At 45.7% G+C, this 21,590-nt stretch overlaps 1 protein-coding gene across 4 annotated transcripts; it reads left to right on the plus strand.

Annotated features, from left to right (window-relative positions):
- The first annotated feature begins 410 nt into the window (after positions 1-410).
- On the plus strand, positions 411-17,118 carry IRAK2 (interleukin 1 receptor associated kinase 2). 4 transcript variants are annotated; one of them, XM_069736215.1, is made up of 15 exons: positions 411-531; positions 1,530-1,673; positions 3,082-3,105; positions 5,749-5,928; positions 6,153-6,263; positions 6,346-6,449; positions 7,049-7,237; positions 7,365-7,420; positions 7,896-8,007; positions 8,861-8,967; positions 9,645-9,837; positions 13,770-13,832; positions 13,915-14,124; positions 14,427-14,829; positions 15,436-17,118. In XM_069736215.1, exons 1-15 carry the CDS (start codon positions 513-515, stop codon positions 15,546-15,548), a joined length of 2,028 nt encoding a protein of 675 aa, XP_069592316.1. In that variant the 5' UTR covers positions 411-512; the 3' UTR covers positions 15,549-17,118. The 4 variants fall into 4 exon arrangements, with proteins under 4 accessions (XP_069592316.1, XP_069592317.1, XP_069592318.1 ...); XM_069736217.1 differs by lacking the exon at positions 411-531 and adding an exon at positions 580-715; XM_069736216.1 differs by lacking the exon at positions 3,082-3,105.
- The last annotated feature ends 4,472 nt before the right edge of the window (positions 17,119-21,590 follow it).

Here is a 21,590-nt window from a genome sequence, read left to right on the forward strand (position 1 = left end):
TAGACCGCTGCGTCATCGATAGGAGCGGTGACAGCAGCCGAGGATGATTTATTTTGGTATTTTTACTAATTCAACCCCCGAGATAATTGAACAGCTTTTCCCCCTTGAATGTTCATCATCTAAGCTGAGTGATACATTGTAGCAAACGATCAGAAGCAGAGTTGTGCTGTGAAGTGTTTTGCTCACAGAGGATTGCCCGGCTGGATACAAATGTAAAACTTTGTAGTGTTTTGGGTTTTTTTTTTATCCACTGAATGTTAACATCCACCGACAGCAAGCGGAGATAGTGAAAATAATCAGGAATCGAAGCCCAGCCTACATAGTGACTGGTGATTATTTACATGGGACTGCAGCGCCAGCAGTATTGCTCACCTGTGTAGTCACAGATCGCCCCCTCCTTCTTCCCGCATCGGAGGTTTGCTGCACTTCCTGCTCTACTGGTTGTATAGCATTTTCGGGCCTCGTCCCTCACCTCCCCCCGCACAACTCGCTACGAGGAAGTTCTGCAGTAGATGACGTCTGCGCCAACAGGTGACTGACAGGAAGGAATGAGGGGATCCCTGCGTGATTTGGGGGGTTGTCCCCCACAGTGCCGCCCCTCCCAGTATATAAAGCAGAACTCGGGCTCCCGGGGCCAGACGCAGCCATCGCTCACTGGGATCTGTAGTAGAAAACCCTGCAGCTTCCGATTCCTAGTCCGGCCCGGCAGCACCAAGTAAGTGACGAGACGCCGTGCGTGAAATCTGGAACACGGAGCCGACTCTCATCCCTGAGGATCTCACCCATCGGCCATGTTCACACACACGTTTGTTCCGCTCACTTTCTATTCATTCTTATGGGATTTTGTGTTCGTACCAGAAGCTCTTTTTTTTTTTTTTTTTTTTTTTTTTTATTGCTGAAGGTCTTGAAAAATATAAATGATGGTGCAAAAAAAAAAGTGCCGATAACTTCTTGGAAGCAGATCCTGACGGAAACTGCTCCAAACTAGGCTGCAAAGAAGAGTCCAGGAGCCACCTGCACCTGTGAGCTCAGGATGTGTTCTGCCTCCCGCACGCCATCTTCATGGTCTCCTCTCGCTGAGACTTCAGGGGAACAATTCCTGATTTTTTCATTCTAAAGGCTACAAAAAAACCCTAAAGCTGAGAGTTTGTTACCATCGTATCCAGCTCTGCGAGCTAAAGACATCAGAACCGCCAACCTCTCCCATCTACTGATCGGTTGGCGCAATGTATCAGCCTGGAGTTGGGATTGTAAGATCTTGGGGGATTTAGACTGGATGTAAATGTAGCAAAACCTCAGCTGTGAGAAGTCGAGTAAACAGGAATGTTCCCAATCACTGACAGCAAAAAGGCTAAAAAAATCCATCCACAAAGTCTATTAAAAGTACTGAAAGTTTTCATCATAAAAGGATTACACGTTATTACAAAAATAGAAATTCCCTTTAAGATATTGCGTAGCACGCACTGATGCCTGGTGTCCGTCCTGTCAGCGCCGTGCGTAAGTCGTGACGCTATTTATTATTTCTGCAGGTACAACAGGAGAAAAGACAACTATGGCGCATTCACAGAATGGCGGGAGTTCATCCCCCCTGATCATTGACGTCCCACCCAGAGTTCTGGACGACTTCTGCCGCTGTGTCGACAGCTTGAATGACTGGGAGTGGATGCGGTTTGGTAAGAAGGATTCATTCTCTGCTGTTACTTCTGACAACTAAAGGGATAGTAATCACGTGTAATGTATGGAGTGCACCAGCAGAACAGTGAGCGCAGCTCTGGAGTATAGTACAGGATCAGTAATGTAATGTATGTACACAGTGACTGCACCAGCAGAATAGTGAGTGCAGCTCTGGAGTATAATACAGGATGTAACTCAGGATCAGTAATGTAATGTATGTACACAGTGACTGCACCAGCAGAATAGTGAGTGCAGCTCTGGGTATAATACAGGATATAACTCAGGATCAGTAATGTAATGTGTGTACACAGTGACTGCACCAGCAGAATAGTGAGTGCAGCTCTGGAGTATAATACAGGATGTAACTCAGGATCAGTAATGTAATGTATGTACACAGTGACTGCACCAGCAGAATAGTGAGTGCAGCTCTGGGGTATAATACAGGATGTAACTCAGGATCAGTAATGTAATGTATGTACACAGTGACTGCACCAGCAGAATAGTGAGTGCAGCTCTGGGGTATAATACAGGATGTAACTCAGGATCAGTAATGTAATGTATGTACACAGTGACTGCACCAGCAGAATAGTGAGTGCAGCTCTGGGGTATAATACAGGATGTAACTTAGGATCAGTAATGTAATGTATGTACACAGTGACTGCAGCAGCAGAATAGTGAGTGCAGCTCTGGGGTATAATACAGGATGTAACTCAGGATCAGTAATGTATGTACACAGTGACTGCACCAGCAGAATAGTGAGTGCAGCTCTGGAGTATAATACAGGATGTAACTCAGGATCAGTAATGTAATGTATGTACACAGTGACTGCACCAGCAGAATAGTGAGTGCAGCTCTGGGATATAATACAGGATGTAACTCAGGATCAGTAATGTAATGTATGTACACAGTGACTGCACCAGCAGAATAGTGAGTGCAGCTCTGGAGTATAATACAGGATGTAACTCAGGATCAGTAATGTAATGTATGTACACAGTGACTGCACCAGCAGAATAGTGAGTGCAGCTCTGGGATATAATACAGGATGTAACTCAGGATCAGTAATGTAATGTATGTACACAGTGACTGCACCAGCAGAATAGTGAGTGCAGCTCTGGAGTATAATACAGGATGTAACTCAGGATCAGTAATGTAATGTATGTACACAGTGACTGCACCAGCAGAATAGTGAGTGCAGCTCTGGAGTATAATACAGGATGTAACTCAGGATCAGTAATGTAATGGATGTACACAGTGACTGCACCAGCAGAATAGTGAGTGCAGCTCTGGATTATAATACATTGTGTAACTCAGGATCAGTACAGAATAAGTAAGTTAATGTACTGTATATCACAAAAGTGAGTATATGCTGCGTGCTCGAATAATAAATCTGATTCTCCTCGCCTGCAGGTCTCACGGCTAGAACACATGCAGGTGAGGAGAATCGGACATATTCGAGCACAGAAGACACTGGTTTGGCACCTGAGCGCATGACCTGATAACACTTTATCTGAGCACATTCGCTCGTCACTTGTGGCCACACAAAATATCAACACTTTGGGAACAATTTGTCCGTTTTCCCTTAGGGGTGTACTCACTTTTGCTACCAGTGGATTAGACCTGTTATTTACACATTTACACTGTGATACGAGCCGGGCACCGACTGCTGCACATTGTATCACAGTCAGATCTGCAGCGTTGTCCCATGAACAGATATAATAAAATATCTACGACATGTCGGGGGTGTACTCTCTTTTGTGATGTGCTGTATTTGCACAGTGATTCACAGTTAGACTTTATTCTCTGCGCCGGCCACGTATCTGATTGGCTGGCTCAGTATCAGTCTCGGTGGTAATTGGTCGTTACCGTTGTGATTAATTAGCAGCTGATCTTAATATCAATTTGTAAATCTCCTTCAGCTTTAGTAATAGAGGAAGGCCGGGCTGATAAGGGCCCTGCACTTCCTCTACCGTGGCCTCGCCGCAGCTTGTGGGGTGATCTATGATGATGGGACAAGCGGGGGCCGGATACTGCGAGCCCCATATGACGCACCTGGATACTAGTGACATACACGGCGGAATATGGAAATGTGACAAGTTCTGCTGCTTTGTAACATCCTTCGTTACAATGTGTCAGTGTGCATCTGCTGTCAAAGGCTGAGAGCCTGTAAACATAGTAACATAGTAACATAGTAACATAGTTAGTAAGGCCGAAAAAAGCCATTTGTCCATCCAGTTCAGCCTATATTCCATCATAATAAATACCCAGATCTACGTCCTTCTACAGAACCTAATAATTGTATGATACAATATTGTTCTGCTCCAGGAAGACATCCAGGCCTCTCTTGAACCCCTCGACTGAGTTCGCCATCACCACCTCCTCAGGCAAGCAATTCCAGATTCTCACTGCCCTAACAGTAAAGAATCCTCTTCTATGTTGGTGGAAAAACCTTCTCTCCTCCAGACGCAAAGAATGCCCCCTTGTGCCCGTCACCTTCCTTGGTATAAACAGATCCTCAGCGAGATATTTGTATTGTCCCCTTATATACTTACTAGATTGTGGCCCGATTCTAACGCATCGGGTATTCTAGAATATGCATGTCCCCGTAGTATATGGACAATGATGATTCCAGAATTCGCAGCAGACTGTGCCCGTCGCTGATTGGTCGAGGCAACCTTTATGACATCATCGTCGCCATGGCAACCATTATGACATCATCGTCGCTGTGCCCGTTGCTGATTGGTCGAGGCCTGGCGGCCTCGACCAATCAGAGACGTTGGATTTCTACGTCGATGCTGTGCCGGTCTCTGATTGGTCGAGGCCTGGCGGGATTTCCAGGACAGACAGACAGACAGAAAGACAGACAGACAGACAGACGGAAAAACCCTTAGGCAATTATATATATAGATACATGGTTATTAGATCGCCCCTCAGTCGTCTTTTTTTAGATCGCCCCTCAGTCGTCTTTTTTCTAGACTAAATGATCCTAATTTCGCTGATCTGTCTGGGTATTGTAGTTCTCCCATCCCCTTTATTAATTTTGTTGCCCTCCTTTGTACTCTCTCTAGTTCCATTATATCCTTCCTGAGCACCGGTGCCCAAAACTGGACACAGTACTCCATGTGCAGTCTAACTAGGGATTTGTACAGAGGCAGTATAATGCTCTCATCATGTGTATCCAGACCTCTTTTAATGCACCCCATGATCCTGTTTGCCTTGGCAGCTGCTGCCTGGCACTGGCTGCTCCAGGTAAGTTTATCATTAACTAGGATCCCCAAGTCCTTCTCCCTGTCAGATTTACCCAGTGGTTTCCCATTCAGTGTGTAATGGTGATATTGATTCCTTCTTCCCATGTGTATAACCTTACATTTATCATTGTTAAACCTCATCTGCCACCTTTCAGCCCAAGTTTCCAACTTATCCAGATCCATCTGTAGCAGAATACTATCTTCTCTTGTATTAACTGCTTTACATAGTTTTGTATCATCTGCAAATATCGATATTTTACTGTGTAAACCTTCTACCAGATCATTAATGAATATGTTGAAGAGAACAGGTCCCAATACTGACCCCTGCGGTACCCCACTGGTCACAGCGACCCAGTTAGAGACTATACCATTTATAACCACCCTCTGCTTTCTATCACTAAGCCAGTTACTAACCCATTTACACACATTTTCCCCCAGACCAAGCATTCTCATTTTGTGTACCAACCTCTTGTGCGGCACGGTATCAAACGCTTTGGAAAAAAGAACTGTTCATCGCACAGCTGAGGGTTTGTTACAGTTCTATCCCGTCCAGACCATCCTCTGTGGACTCCAGACTGATACATTGTAACAAAACAGGCGACGGATTTGTGATGTGGAGGATGCAATTGTGACAAACATTCAGCTGTGAGAAGTTTTCAGCACAGAAGGAAAAATCTACATGATAAAAGTAAAAGCTGGCTCCTTGTGTAACCTCTCACGTGTGTTCTCTGACAGTGAATGAGAGAAGGTTTTAACTCCCTGTATAAAAAAAACCCGTTCATTGACAGCAAGCGGAGATCTGTAAAATGTCTTTATTTTTCTTCTTCAGCGTCACATATTGTGAACGACCAGACGACCATCCAGCGCTTCTACATGAGGCGGCGGTGGGGCGACTGCGTCACCGGGGAGCTGCTGTGGAGCTGGGGGCAGAAGCTGGCCACCGTCCACGACCTGGAGCTCGTCCTGCAGAAGCTGGAGCTCTACCGGGCCCTAGAAATCCTCCAGCAGTGTAAGGGTTACTCTCCATTCTGGCCCCCCCGGGGGAGGGGGTCCCCCAGACTTCAGTGCCCCCCGGGATCCCATATCATGCTGCACTGGCTCCATCTCTTGCACTGCGCTGCCTGTGTCAGTCTTTACTGCGGCTCTGGCATTATATTCCTGAGCCATGTCCTGCAGCGCTTGGACTCTGCGCAGGGTGTGATGAGCAGATTACGAATGTGATTTATTACACAGACCCCTGTAGTCCGGCGATGTCCCCCGTGACTTGTGAGAAAAGGAAAGGAGCAGCACAATCCTCTGAAGAAGCAGAAAGGCACTGCAGCAGCGTTACGAAAATGGTGTCAGGTAAAGACTACAGGACGGTATAACACGGGCTGTGAGGAGGGAAGACATGGAGGCAATCATTGTATCATCCTCTGTGTTCTAGAATCCAAAGTACCACCACTCCCATCACCACCACAACCCCCATCAGAGCTGCTGAGGTCCATGGGGACAGAATCCTATTCAGACCAGGTGTCCAGCACAGATCAGGTATGTGAGATACTGGTATAACCTGGGCATCTCATGTGTATAATTATAGATATACAGCCGGTATAACCTGGGTATCTCCTGTATATAATTATATATGTACAGCCGGTATAACCTGGGCATCTCCTGTATATAATTATATATGTACAGCCGGTATAACCTGGGCATCTCCTGTATATCATTATATTTGTACAGCTGGTATAACCTGGGCATCTCCTGTATATAATTATAGATATACAGCTGGTATAACCTGGGCATCTCCTGTATATAATTATATATGTACAGCCGGTATAACCTGGGCATCTCCTGTATATAATTATATATGTACAGCCGGTATAACATGGGCGTCTCCGGTATATAATTATATATGTACAGCCGGTATAGCCTGGGCATCTCCTGTGTATACCTGTACATGTCCCTCTGGTATAACCTGGGTATCTCCTGTATATAATTATAGGTGTACAGCCGGTATAACATGGGCGTCTTCGGTATATAATTATATATGTACAGCCGGTATAACCTGGGTGTCTCCGGGATGTCCCCGTATGTGGTGGTGTGGACCCCCGGCTGTCCGGTAACGCTCCTCCCCCCCCCCCCCCCAGGCATTACGTGCCCCCCAGCAGGAGATCAGCGGCTCCCTGAACACCACGTGTCAGCACTGGACCAGGCGGCAGCTGGAGGAGGCTACAGACGGCTTCAGTGTGAACAGGCGGCTGCACAGCGGACAGTCTGCGGACATCTTTGTGGGATGCAGAGGAGACAATGTTTATGCTGTGAAGAGGCTGAAGGAGGTAATGCGTGGTTCCGGGGGTCTGCTCCATTCCGGGGGTCTGCTCCATTCCGGGGGTCTGCTCCGGGGGGCTTTACATCTCTGGCAGGTGTCGGGGTGTGACCGGGTCATGTCTGCACTTTCTTTAGGGGCAGTCGGAGAGGATGAATTCCTTCTGTGAGACGGAGGCTCAGATCGGTTTTCGGTAAGCGAGGACCCTCTGTCCCATCACTGTATATGGCGGACGTTCTGCAGCGTCTCAGTGCTGCAATGTGTTACTATTGTCGAGAACTCCGCTGCCTGTCAGTGAATAGAATAACAAGTCCTAGAGACCCGTATGACGAGCGTCTGACATGTGTGAATGCTGCAGCTGTAGCTCTAAACAGTGAATAATGCCGAGGTGTGAATGTGTCTGTACTTAATACTGCAAACAGCTGAGGGTTTGTTACAGTTGTATCTAGTCAGTAAAATCCTCTGCCCTGACCAGCCTGTTCTCCAGACTGACACATTGTAACAAACTGTCAGGAGAGGAGAGAGATTGCTGCTGCTGATGGGGTTTATCTCACAGATAATTGTCCAGATTGTATACAATTGTAACAAACCCTCAGCTGTGTAAAGTTAATTTACCCCAATGGTGTAATTGTGGCCTTTGTAGCTCTTCTGTCTCGTGTCTTGTACAGATGTCATCACCCCAATCTCCTGAAGCTGCTCGGCTTCTGTGTGGAGAGCGGCCTGCACTGTCTCATCCACCGTCTCATGAGCGAGGGGTCTCTGGATGTCGCCTTACAGAAAGTGAGTCCTGGAGGAAGTAACCGTCCCCCCCTCCTATATGGACGGATAAAGCCTTAATTATCTATAGGTGACACATGTATATAGCTACATACACATATACTGTCATATATACATATTCTATACACAGCACCTCTCCTGTAGCCGATGATTATTCCATAGGTGATGGCAGCTCTACCCGTGTCTCTGTCACATCCCTGCGTCCTTCCTGTTTCTTTCATCTCTGCTCTTCCCCCAGTCTCTGGAGTTACTGCCGCTTCATAGACTTTCCATTACAGGGTCGTGGCCCTTTCCTGAATTTCACTTCCTAGAATTCTCAACATCTGGAGGCCTGGAAATATCTGCACTAGAAAGTTGTCCATATAAATAAATGTACCATTGTTTCACTCTTCACTACTAATATATAAACTTTAATGATATACATATTATATATACATACATTATACTGTTACATCCTGTATTATACTCCAGAGCTGCACTCACTATTCTGCTGGTGGAGTCACTGTGTACATATATTACATTACTGATCCTGAGTTACATCCTGTATTATACCCCAGAGCTGCACTCACTATTCTGCTGATGCAGTCACTGTGTACACACATTACATTACTGATCCTGAGTTACATCCTGTATTATACTCCAGAGCTGCACTCACTATTCTGCTGGTGCAGTCACTGTGTACATACATTACTGATCCGGAGTTACCTCCTGTATTATACCCCAGAGCTGCACTCACTATTCTGCTGGTGCAGTCACTGTGTACATACATTACATTACTGATCCTGAGTTACATCCTGTATTATACCCCAGAGCTGCGCTCACTATTCTGCTTGTGGATCTTCTGTGTATTTTTCAGGCTGGATCTGTCCTGGGCTGGGAGAGGCGGCTGGCTGTCGCTGTAGGTCTGTTACATGGTGTCGGTCACTTGCACAATGCTGGGATTTTTCATGGTAATATTAAGAGGTGAGACACTTGGGGGGAAATGAGCCCTTTAAGACATAGTTGCAACTCGCAATTGCTCAAAAATGTTGCAACTTCGGGAGGTTTTTTTCGAGCTCCAACACCTAGTATAACACATATGCAGCGGTGCCGGTGTGGTCCGTTCCCGCTGTGCCGGCGGTGGTCCGTTCCCCGCTGTGCCGGCGGTGGTCCGTTCCCCGCTGTGCCGGCGGTGGTCCATTCCCCGCTGTGCCGGCGATGATCTCTCTGTATCCCGTCGCCGGTCGTTGGCCTCAGCTGCCGCACTGTCTTCTCACTTCTCTACCTGCAGGATATCGCCGTGCGCACATCCGCCGCTGACTCCGGAGGTTTCCACATTTTCACTTCTTACATCCTGCGCCTCCATTATTGCTTCCTCATTTTTGTTTCCTTTATGATTAACCCTTTCATGGTTAGGTATTGGAATCCCTGATGTCCGAGCCCCCTCCAATTAGATACCACCAGTGACTATGGCGCGCTGCACAGAATCCGCTTCACAACAGAATTGATGCCCTGCGGCTCCTTCATTCCCGGGCACTGCCACCACTAACTCTGTAAACTGCTGGGAGTTGTAGTTCCAATAATGAGAAGGGGTCACATGCTGTGCGCTAATACAAGGTGATACATTCCTAGTTAACCCCTTGTTCTCTTCACTTTTTTAGCTCCAACGTCTTCCTGGACGAGGATTTCACTGCGCGGTTAGGCCACGCTGGGACGCGATTCCGTCCTGATCGATCGGCCAATTACACTAATGTGAAGACGCAGGAGCTGCAGAGGTTCCAGCCTTACCTGCCCGACGTGTACCTGCGGAGCGGCCAGCTGAGCGCACAGACGGACATCTTCTCCTGCGGGATAGTAAGTGCCTATGCTGCTCTATGGCACAGGGGTCCTCCAGTGGTGGCCGAGGAGGCGAGGGAATAAAAAGTCCTGCACCCTTCCTATGTGCCTTGGGGCAGAGACTGGAGTCCAAAAAAAAAAAAGCAAAAATAGCAGTCGATCAATAAAATGTAAAACTTGTTTTCATCTGGTAAAATCATATCACAAAAATGGCACAATCCTCAGAGGACGAATCCCAGAGAAAAATACAGTCGAGGTTGACGCTTTTTGGAAGTGAAACCTCTTACGAATTACCTAAGATCCAATGAGATCTCGGGGTATAAGGATCTCACAAGTGATCGCACCTCTACACATACGATGTACGGCCTCATTAATAATATCAATCTGTGTTGTGTAAAAGACGGAACAATCCGTCATAATAGAAACATTAGACATTCCGAGTATCTTATTCTGACTAGTGAAGGAGATGAAATCCGGCCATTTGTTTAATTCCCGAGGATACAAAGTATTTAGCCGGGTATCCAGGAGGTAAGAACCCCCTCAATGTGCTCCCCTCGGACTGAACAATTAACCTTTGGATCCCTAACCCCTTAATGATCGCCAATACGTCTTTTAACTGATCTGAGATATAAGGTGACAATCCAGCAGCTGTCGGCTGTCCACTATAGCTGACAACTTGCTGCCTCGGCCGCGATCAGTGTTGTCACCGTCCATATCTGTTTAACCCCTTAGATGCTGCTGTCAATAGTGACTGCATCATATAAATGGTTAACAGAGTATGGGGGGCTTCCTCTTTATCCCAGTCGGTGCCCTCAGCTCATGACTGTGGGGTCCTGATGTTTGCTCATGAACAAATAGCGGCCTTAGAGTCTCCCGGCTACAGTGGCCTGATCCTTTAGTTGGTAAAAATACACTTGTTCATTCCTATCATGTCACTTTGCATTAATTCCTGAAAATAATAATACTACGTGGTTGGGCAATATACTACGTGGACATGCATATTCTAGAATACCCCATGCGTTAGAATCGGGCCACCATCTAGTAATAATAATAATAATAAAAAAATAATAAAAAATAACCTGAAGGGTTACCTGACAGCAGTTTTCAATATGTCAAGGGGGGGGGGGGGGTGCTGTTTTTAAAATGGTATCAGTTTTGGGATTTTTTCCTATATATGGGACCCCTAAAGTCATTTCAAACCTGGATAGGCCCCTAAAAAAATAATTTTATAAATTTCCTGGAAAAAAATGAAAAATTGCTGCTACATCTTTAAACCTCCTAAAATGCTAACAAAATAAAAGAACATTTTACAAATGGTGCTGATGTAAAGCCGACATGTTGGAAATTATATTTATTAATGTTTTGCTATGGTATCACTATCTGGATTAAAGGGATAATCATCCAAAGTTTGAATATTGCTAATTTTTTTACATTCCTGTCAAATTTGTTATTTTTTTTTTATAAATAAACACAAAACATATCTATCTAAATTTACCAGTATCATAAAGTATAATGTGTCACGAAAAAAACAATGTGAAAATCACTGGGATTTGTTGAAGCATTGCAGAGTTATTACCACATAAAGTGATAATGATCAGATTTTTAAGATTAGGCTCCGTCACTAAAGGTACCGTCACACATAACGATATCGTTGCTTTTTGTGACGTAGCAACAATATCGTTAAGGAAATCGTTATGTGTGACAGCGACCAACGATCAGGCCCCTGCTGGGAGATCGTTGGTCGCTGGGGAAAGTCCAGAACTTTATTTCGTCGCTGGACTCCTGCTGACATCGCTGGATCGGCGTGTGTGACACCGATCCAGCGATGTCTTCACTGGTAACCAGGGTAAACATCGGGTAACTAAGCGCAGGGCCGCGCTTAGTAACCCGATGTTTACCCTGGTTACCAGCGTAAACGTTAGGCCTCTTTCACACTTCAGTTGTTTGGCGTCAGTCTAAAACCGCCATATTCCTCAAATAACGGATCCGTCAATTTTTTTAGACGGATCCGTTATTTTCCCATAGACTTGCATTAGCGACGGATTGTGACGGATGGTCGTCCATTCCATCCGCCATGCGACGGATCCGTCGAAAATTGGCGGACGTTTTCTGAAAATAGACGGACATTGAAACGTTTTTTGTCAACGCCGAAATGGCGGATCGCGACGGATCCGTCGCGTCCGCCATTCCATAGAATGGCCGCATATGGGCGACGGATCCGCCGCAACCGTTTTTTCGGCGGATCCATTGCCCCAATCCGTTTTTTCAATTGCGCATGCTCCAAAATGTAGATACTTTTCCCAGACAACCCCCAAGTAACGGATCCGTCAAAAAACGGATCCGTTAGAACCGTTTTCTCAACAATTGTGACGGATCCGTCAATCCGTCACTATGTCGGTAGTGAGTGACGCCAAACAACTGAAGTGTGAAAGAAGCCTTAAAAAAACAAACAAACACTACATACTTACCTTCAGCTGTCTGTCCCCGGCGCTCTGCTTCTCTGCACTCCTTCTGCATCCTGTGTCAGCGCCGGTCAACCGGAAAGCACAGCGGTGACGTCACCGCTCTGCTTTCTGTCTGACCGGCGCTGACAGTGCAGAGGAGAGCACAGCGCCGGAGGACAGACAGCGGAAGGTAAGTATGTAGTTTTTAATGTTTACGCTGGTAACCAGGGTAAACATCGGGTTACTAAGCGCGGCCCTGCGCTTAGTAACCCGATGTTTACCCTGGTTACCGGGGACCTCGGCATCGTTGGTCGCTGGAGAGCTGTCTGTGTGGCAGCTCTCCAGCGACGCTGCAGTGATCGACATCGTTGTCGGTATCGCTGCAGCGTCGCTTAGTGTGAAGGGGCCTTTAGGGCCTAAACAAACTGAAAGTTCCTCTGATCATCTTTGTGTTCTGTAAGAAAATGTCTGGAAACATTGTAAGGTTAATAGCCTTGGAGTTATTGAGCCTCTTCTTCCTCATTGATTCTTTGATGCAGATACTTTGGTGTGATGTAAACACTGGATACAATAGACCAAAACTTGCTGCTACAGTTGATGAATTGTTGAATTAAATGCTTTTTATCTAATGTGATTCCATTGTTTGTGTAATGTATTTACAGATTTGCATTCCTCAATGAGGCACATGTGGGGGTGAGTCGGGCTCTTTTATTATGCAATTCTCCTGTAATTAAGGCTGAGAAACAAGAGTCCTGGAAGGTTTGGAATTATTTATCTTAGAACTGTCAACAATTCCCGAACATTTGCTTGAGTTGACCATCATTATACAACATGGGGAAATATTTATTAATGAATACGATGAATGGAAAACCTTGTAAATACGATGAAAAAGGAAAGAAAATTCATTTAATCGCATTAGATAAAGCATCTAATTAAACAATTCATCAACTGTGGCAGCAAGTTCTGGTGTATTGTATCCAGTGCTTGGAGTAATGTAAAGGATATCGGCTGCACCACCGTAAATTGAGACACAGAATTTATAAAGGGTTTTTACACTGACTTTATTTGCCCATGTTCAATGGTTCCATCGGGGTTTACGTCCGGACCCCCCCTGCAAAACGGGATTTGGACATATGCGCCAACTATAGTGGTGCAGACAGAGCCAACGTGCGCCCTGATGGGAGGCAGACCTCCATCGGAGAAGACTATGCTTATGGTTTTGACTGGATGAAAATAAAAAGCTTTATATTTTATTAAAGTGTTGCATCAACTACTGTTTCTGGTTTGTTCTTGCTGTGGAATTTGGATCCTCTCTGGACAGGTGAACTGATTACTCCTCTTTCTGCAAAAATCTCCAAAAAACCAAGTGTATGGGATAGAATTGCACCAAACACATTAAAAGGGGGAATGATGGACGGTCCTAAAGCCAGAACAGAAAATCTGCTGTATGACGATGTCGGACAATCAGGGATTTTGTTTAATACAATGTGTTATATGATCTTTCAGGTTTTAGCAGAACTCCTGACCGGACTGAAGCCCACCGACCAGGACCGAGACCCGTCGTATCTGGTAGGAACAGCCACATGCAGTTTTGCATTAATTCTGTCCTTTTTATGGATCCACCTAATACGTCGCCCTCTGTCCCCTCCAGAAAGATCTTATCCTGACGGAGGTGGAGCGGGTGAAATTAAAAGCAGAGTCCGACAGTCCCGGATCGGAGTCTGTGGACCTTCTCTGCGCAAAAGAAATCAGCCAAAAATACACGGATCGAAGACTTGAGCGTTTGGGAAGAAGTTCTGCGATACATTGGGCTTCTGCCGTCTGCCTGTGTCTGACTAAGAAGAGAACTTTATTATCAGAGGTGACATTATAATATTATCCCGTACATTATAGTGTGTTACTATGTCTCTGAGGTTCTTCTTGTGAAGATCTGGTAATGCGGGGAAAAGAAACATGCACATTAGCTTCCCCCCAGAAGGAAGACATTTGTCTCTAGCATAGGTAAAAGCTAACTGCGCCCATTGCTTCTTCAATAGAGGTTTCTATCTGCTATGGAGGCACATGTCTACCTGCTTGCTGACTGTCTCCAGTGCCTTTATACAATTTACTTTTTTATACTCTAGATCATCTTTAACCCTTATATTTTCTTCTATTCCACAACAGGTCATAACAATGATGGAGAAGGCTCAGGAGACGTTCACGGCCTGTGCGAAGGAAGCGCAGGAGGACGACATGTCCAGTGTGAATGTTCCAGAGGAGAGTGACGAGTCCTTGTCTGTAGGTTTCACCCATGGAGAAGCGGTGGAGCTGCCCAACAGGTCATCCAAAGCTGTCGGCTCCATGAGCAGCCAATCCGCACCGCCATGTTGCCCAGCACGAAATGACGTGTTCAAGAGGAGCCCGTGTGAACTGGACGAGTCTGGAAGCTTCGACTTGTACCCTGATGACAGCTGGTACCGGAGCGAGCCATCGTCTGTACCGACCACAGCGTCCTCTGCGGGACATCAGGACAAATCGTGGACCCCAGAAAGGAACATATCCCAAAAATTGGCAAATTCACCAACAGGTAAACTGAAAGTATCAGTCATAACACTATATGGAGAAAAGTATGTGCTCCCCTTCACATCCACCTCCTTTTACAGGGGCTTTTCTGACCTCCCTTCCTCCATCCATAGACATTAATATAGAGTCGCCTTCTGCGGATATAACTTCCCATAACTGTTCCCTCAACTCTGAAGCTACAATTGTCCCCAATGTTTTGTGCTGAAGATGAAGATTTCCCATCACTGGAGCTGAGGGTCCAAGGCCGCCCCCTGATAACAGCCCATAGCATTATCCCCCTCCACCATCTGTACAGGGGGCACAATGCAGTCCGGGGGTAACGTCCTCCTGGAGTCACCAAACCCAGACTCCTCCATCAGCCGCAGACAGAGGAGTGCGATCCGTCACTGCACAGAACACGTCTCCTCCAGAGTCCAGTAGTGGCGGCTTTACACCACTCCATCCGACGCTCGGCATTGTGCTTGGTGATGTACGGCTGTGTGCAGCTGCTCGGCCGTTGAAACCCGTGCAGTGACGCACCAGCAGACTGTGTATAACAAGTCTCCATAACGTCGTCCTATTTTATAGAATGCGTGTAACTGATCCTTCTTATTTTCTTCTCATTTTCCAGAAAGCAATGAGCCATCATGGGGAATTGAAGTGAATGAAGCCAAGCTGAAGATGATGGAGGAGATCGGACTGTACGAAGACGAGAGGGTGGACAGCTCCGTTCTGTTTGACTGAGTTCACGTTGTATTACACCAGCGGCGGCCCTTATAGGACTGAGCATACACCATTAACACTACTACCTCCTGGGTACCGACTTCATCTACCTCTGCGGAGACTGCCTCAGTGTCTGCCATGTTCTGGCCCAGCATAGTCGGATACTCGTCCTACCCACATCGCACAAGGACAATAAAGCATCATGGCCCCTTGTGTGCTTATGCCGGGGAGGAAGAAGCCGGAGCAAATTTAAAGGAGTTGAATAAAATGAGAAAAACATGTTGGCTTCGGGCGGCCATGTTTTTCTATATCCAAACAAAGGCCTCATTCATGTGTAAGGTTGTCCCATGTATGAGAAAAATGAATGAATTATTTTGATCAGAGTCAGCGTCCAGTGTCATCAGATTTTTTCTTTTGTGGAGGAGAAGAAAAAACTAAGTTTCTCCACCTTCTTCTTTCTGACAGTCCGTGAACATCAGACCTAATTCAGATGTCATCCAAGTGATGCCTGATTTTTTATTTTTTTTTTATGGTCCCATAGACTCGTATTGCTGATTTTGAGCCGACCCTCCGTGTCATAGATGTAATGGAGAAAAAATCCATAAACTGTGTCTTAGTGGACGTGTCACCCTCATATTACCGACTGAGGAAAGGTTCATCATGAACTGAAGGAAACAAGATTCAGCACTCAGAAAACTCTCCATGTGCCCCCTCTGCAGCCAAGACCCCCGCTGTGGGATTATCTGATGAATCACAGACCGTGTATACATATATACCGGAGGAGCGACACTTTACAGAGTCCGTAATGTTTCCGGCTTTCCCAGGAACTTATATCGGACACTCTGGCACTGAAGTCCAGTTATGAACATTGGTTTTCTTTGTGATATTTGTATATTCTATAGTTATGGGAGACATAACGTGATGACGTGTCGAATGTGACGTATTTATGTACATCACTGGGCGGCCTGCAGATCAGTCACAAATTAATATTGGACAGATGAAAAACAATATAGACGTGCCTTGTTTCCTATCTATAGAAAGCTAACATCATGATGGGAAACATGGCATTACTATCTCCCGCCTGGGACCTCCAGGGGTAAAGATAGCCTAAAAATTAGGAATCACATAGGGGGGACCCTAGCCGCATCCCATAGACCTGCCCCTATAGGAGCCCACCAATGGGAGGCCTGTGGGCGTGGCTTTTACCTGATAAATACTGACTGGGAATGGTAGTCACTGTCAGTCTTGGAGGATCCGGTCCCTGTAGTTCTTCGCCATAAAGACCTGAGCAGCTCCTGAGACCACAGGTTTGGACTTCTGTTATCCCTTTGTATTCCATGTGATTGTATACACTGCACTGTTTTGTCCCTTTGTGATATCTTTTGTATAGTGTTATAAACGCCGCCTGCTTTCCTCAGTTTTGGTAACTTACAAGCAATGAAAGGTCTTGTCATTCGGTGTTAGTGTCATTTATTCCCCTTCATTTCCTAATTTTCTAACTTTTTTAATGATTGTAATGATCAACTTTATTGTTTGTAATTATTGGTTTTATACATTGTGTAAAATAAATAGAATTGTGCAGTTCATCACATCATCCATGTCGCCTCGAAGTCCTAGTAGAGCGTATGGGAACCAATTAAAGGGGTTGTCTAGTCATCCAGCTGAGTGATCAGTAAGGCCCCGGGCGCCAGTTCATGGTGGGATCGTGTCCAGGCCCTCACACGTCATAGACATCTATGGGACAATGGTACAAGTCACTAGGTGCTAAACACTTGTTTATTCTCATTAGGCCGTGTTCACACACTCAGTATTTTACATCAGTTATTGGAAGCCAAAACCAGGAGTGGAAACGTGTCATAGAAACCACTGATGTACAATACAGACAGAATACTGAGCCTAAATGCCAAATCTGCACAATACCGGGAGTCGGCTGATAATGAGCCAGTGTAAACAATCCCTTTATTACCTGATCATGCATATGAATGGAGGCGTCATTGGATGTTAGTGTCAACCTGAATGTGTGAACAAAGCCATGGTTCCAGTTATGACAGTCCCCATTGGGGGTAGATAGATAGATGCATATATATATGTATGTGTGTGTGTGTGTATATAGTATATACCTGTGTGTCATCTCCTCCTGTATATAGTATATACCTGTGTCCTCTCCCCTGTATATAGTATATACCAGTGTGTCATCTCCTCCTGTATATAGTATATACCAGTGTCATCTCCTCCTGTATATAGTATATACCAGTGTTTCATCTCCTCCTGTATATAGTATATACCTGTGTCATCTCCTCCTGTATATAGTATATACCTGTGTCATCTCATCCTGTATATAGTATATACCTGTGTGTCATCTCCCCTGTGTATAGTATATATGTGTCATCTCCTCCTGAATATAGTATATACCAGTGTCCTCTCCTCCTGTATATAGTATATACCTGTGTGTCATCTCCTCGTGTATATAGTATATATCTGTGTGTTATCTCCTCGTGTATATAGTATATACCTGTGTCATCTCCCCTGTATATAGTATATACCTGTGTCATCTCCTCCTGTATATAGTATATACCTGTGTGTCATCTCCTCCTGTATATAGTATATACCTGTGTCATCTCCCCTGTATATAGTATGTACCTGTATGTCATCTCCTCGTGTATATAGTATATATCTGTGTGTCATCTCCTCCTGTATATAGTATATACCTGTGTGTCATCTCTCCTGTATATAGTATATACCTGTGTGCCATCTCCCCTGTATATAGTATATACCTGTGTGTCATCTCCTCGTGTATATAGTATATATCTGTGTGTCATCTCTCCTGTATATAGTATATACCTGTGTGCCATCTCCCCTGTATATAGTATATACCTGTGTGTCATCTCCTTTTATTTTTGAAGGATAATACCAGACTTGTGTGAGTTTCATGTGTCAAGTTGTGTGTGTTGAGTTGCGTGTGGCGACATGCATGTAGCGACTTTTGTGAGATGAGTTTTGTGTGGCAACATGCGTGTAGCAACTTTTTGTGTGTCGAGTTGCATGTGACAGGTTAGTGTAGCAAGTTGTGTGCAGCAAGTTTTGCGCGTGGCGAGTTTTATGTGGTGCGTTTTGAGTATGCAAGTTTTGTGTGAGGCAACTTTTGCAAGAGTTGCAACTTTTGTGCATGTGGCAATTTTTCTGCATGTGCAAGTTTTGCGTGTGGCGAGATTTGCATGTGGCGAGTTTTGCGCGGCGACTTTTGTGTTTCGACTTTTATGTGGCGAGGTTGGTGTATGTGTGGTGAAATGTGTGCTGAGGGTGATATATGTGTTCAAGCATGTGGTAGTGTGTGGCGCATTTTGTGTGTGTGTTCATATCCCCGTGTGTGGTGAGTATTCCATGTCGGGGCCCCACCTTAGCAACTGTACGGTATATACTCTTTGGCGCCATCGCTCTCATTCTTTAAGTCCCCCTTGTTCACGTCTGGCAGCTGTCAATTTGCCTCCAACACTTTTCCTTTCACTTTTTCCCCATTATGTAGATAGGGGCAAAACTGTTTGGTGAATTGGAACACGCGGGGTTAAAATTTCGCCTCACAACGTAGCCTATGACGCTCTCGGGGTCCAGACGTGTGACTGTGCAAAATTTTGTGGCTGTAGCTGCGACGGTGCAGATGCCAATCCCAGACACACACACACACACACACACACTCAGCTTTATCTATTAGATATCTATATACATAATTGTCTAAGGGTCACTTCCGTCTGTCTCTGTCCTTCTGTCACGGTTATTCATTCGCTGATTGGTCTCGGCAGCTGCCTGTCATGGCTGCCGCGACCAATCAGCGACGGGCACAGTCCGATTAGTCCCTCCCCTACTCCCCTGCACTCACTGCCCGGCGCCCGCTCCATAATCCCCTCCACTCACCACTCACACAGGGTTACTGGCAGCGGTAACGGCCCGCGGTGTAACGCGCTCCGTTACCGCTGCTATTAACCCTGTGTGTCCCCAACTATTTACTATGCATACTATGCCTATGCAGCATTAATAGTAAAAATAGGTCATGTTAAGAATAATTTAAAAAACCTGCTATACTCACCCTCCGCCGCCTTTCTCGCTCCTCGGGACGCTCCTGGGACCGTTCCATTGCAAGCGGCAGCTTCCGGTCCCAGGGCTGGTGTGCGACAAGGACCTGCCGTGACATCACGGTCATGTGACCGTGACGTCATCATAGGTCCTGCTCACACCAGCCCTGGGACCGCAAGCTGTCGCTTGCAATGGAACGGTCCCAGGAGCGTCCCGAGGAGCGAGAAAGGTGGCGGAGGGTGAGTATAGCAGGACTTCAACTATAGGTGAGTATATGGTTTTTTTTTAAGTCTCTATACTACATGGCTCTGTGCTGGGCAATATACTACGTGACTGGGCAATATACTACGTGGCTCTGCTATATACTACGTGGCTGGGCAACATACTACGTGGCTCTGCTATATACTACGTGGCTGGGCAATATACTACGTGGCTGTGCTATATACTACGTGGCTGTGCTATATACTACGTGGCTGTGCTATATACTACGTGGCTGTGCTATATACTACGTGGCTGTGCTATATACTACGTGGCTGTGCTATATACTACGTGGCTGTGCTATATACTACGTGGCTCTGCTATATACTACGTGGCTGGGCAATATACTACGTGGCTCTGCTATATACTACGTGGCTGGGCAATATACTACGTGGCTCTGCTATATACTACGTGGCTGGGCAATATACTACGTGGCTGTGCTATATAATACGTGGCTGTGCTATATACTACGTGGCTGGGCAATATACTACGTGGCTGTGCTATATACTACGTGGCTGGGCAATATACTACGTGGCTGTGCTATATACTACGTGGCTGTGCTATATACTACGTGGCTGTGCTATAGACTACGTGGCTCTGCTATAGACTATGTGGCTGTGCTATATACTACGTGGCTCTGCTATATACTATGTGGCTCTGCTATATACTATGTGGCTGTGCTATATACTACGTGGCTGTGCTATATACTACGTGGCTGTGCTATATACTACGTGGCTGTGCTATATACTACGTGGCTCTGCTATATACTATGTGGCTGGGCAATATACTACGTGGCTGTGCTATATACTACGTGGCTGTGCTATATACTACGTGGCTGTGCTATATACTACGTGGCTCTGCTATATACTACGTGGCTCTGCTATATACTACGTGGCTGTGCTATATACTACGTGGCTGGGCAATATACTACGTGGCTGTGCTATATACTACGTGGCTCTGCTATATACTATGTGGCTGGGCAATATACTACGTGGCTGGGCAATATACTACGTGGCTGTGCTATATACTACGTGGCTGTGCTATATACTACGTGGCTGGGCAATATACTACGTGGCTGTGCTATATACTACGCGGCTCTGCTATATACTACGTGGCTGGGCAATATACTACGTGGCTGGGCAATATACTACGTGGCTGTGCTATATACTACGTGGCTGTGCTATATACTACGTGGCTCTGCTATATACTACGTGGCTCTGCTATATACTATGTGGCTGTGCTATATACTACGTGGCTGTGCTATATACTACGTGGCTCTGCTATATACTATGTGGCTCTGCTATATACTATGTGGCTGTGCTATATACTACGTGGCTGTGCTATATACTATGTGGCTGGGCAATATACTACGTGGCTGTGCTATATACTACGTGGCTGGGCAATATACTACGTGGCTGTGCTATATACTACGCGGCTCTGCTATATACTACGTGGCTGGGCAATATACTACGTGGACATGCATATTCTAGAATACCCGATGCGTTAGAATCGGGCCACAATCTAGTATATTGTATATATATATATAATGTTTTACTTTAGCCCTATCACATACACATGGGCTATAGTGACGACGTTGTGCATAGCAACCATTCAGGTGTTTGCTATTTCCAAAATGAAAGCTGTATTCTGATTGGGCAGCCTCATACCTAGACTCCAATCAGATTCCAAAAGCCTGATAATGAAAGCAGTGATCTGATTGGCCACAGCACTGATAGC

The sequence above is a fragment of the Ranitomeya imitator genome, chromosome 8 (assembly GCF_032444005.1).
Source record: "Ranitomeya imitator isolate aRanImi1 chromosome 8, aRanImi1.pri, whole genome shotgun sequence".
Classification (NCBI taxonomy): Eukaryota; Metazoa; Chordata; class Amphibia; order Anura; family Dendrobatidae; genus Ranitomeya; species Ranitomeya imitator.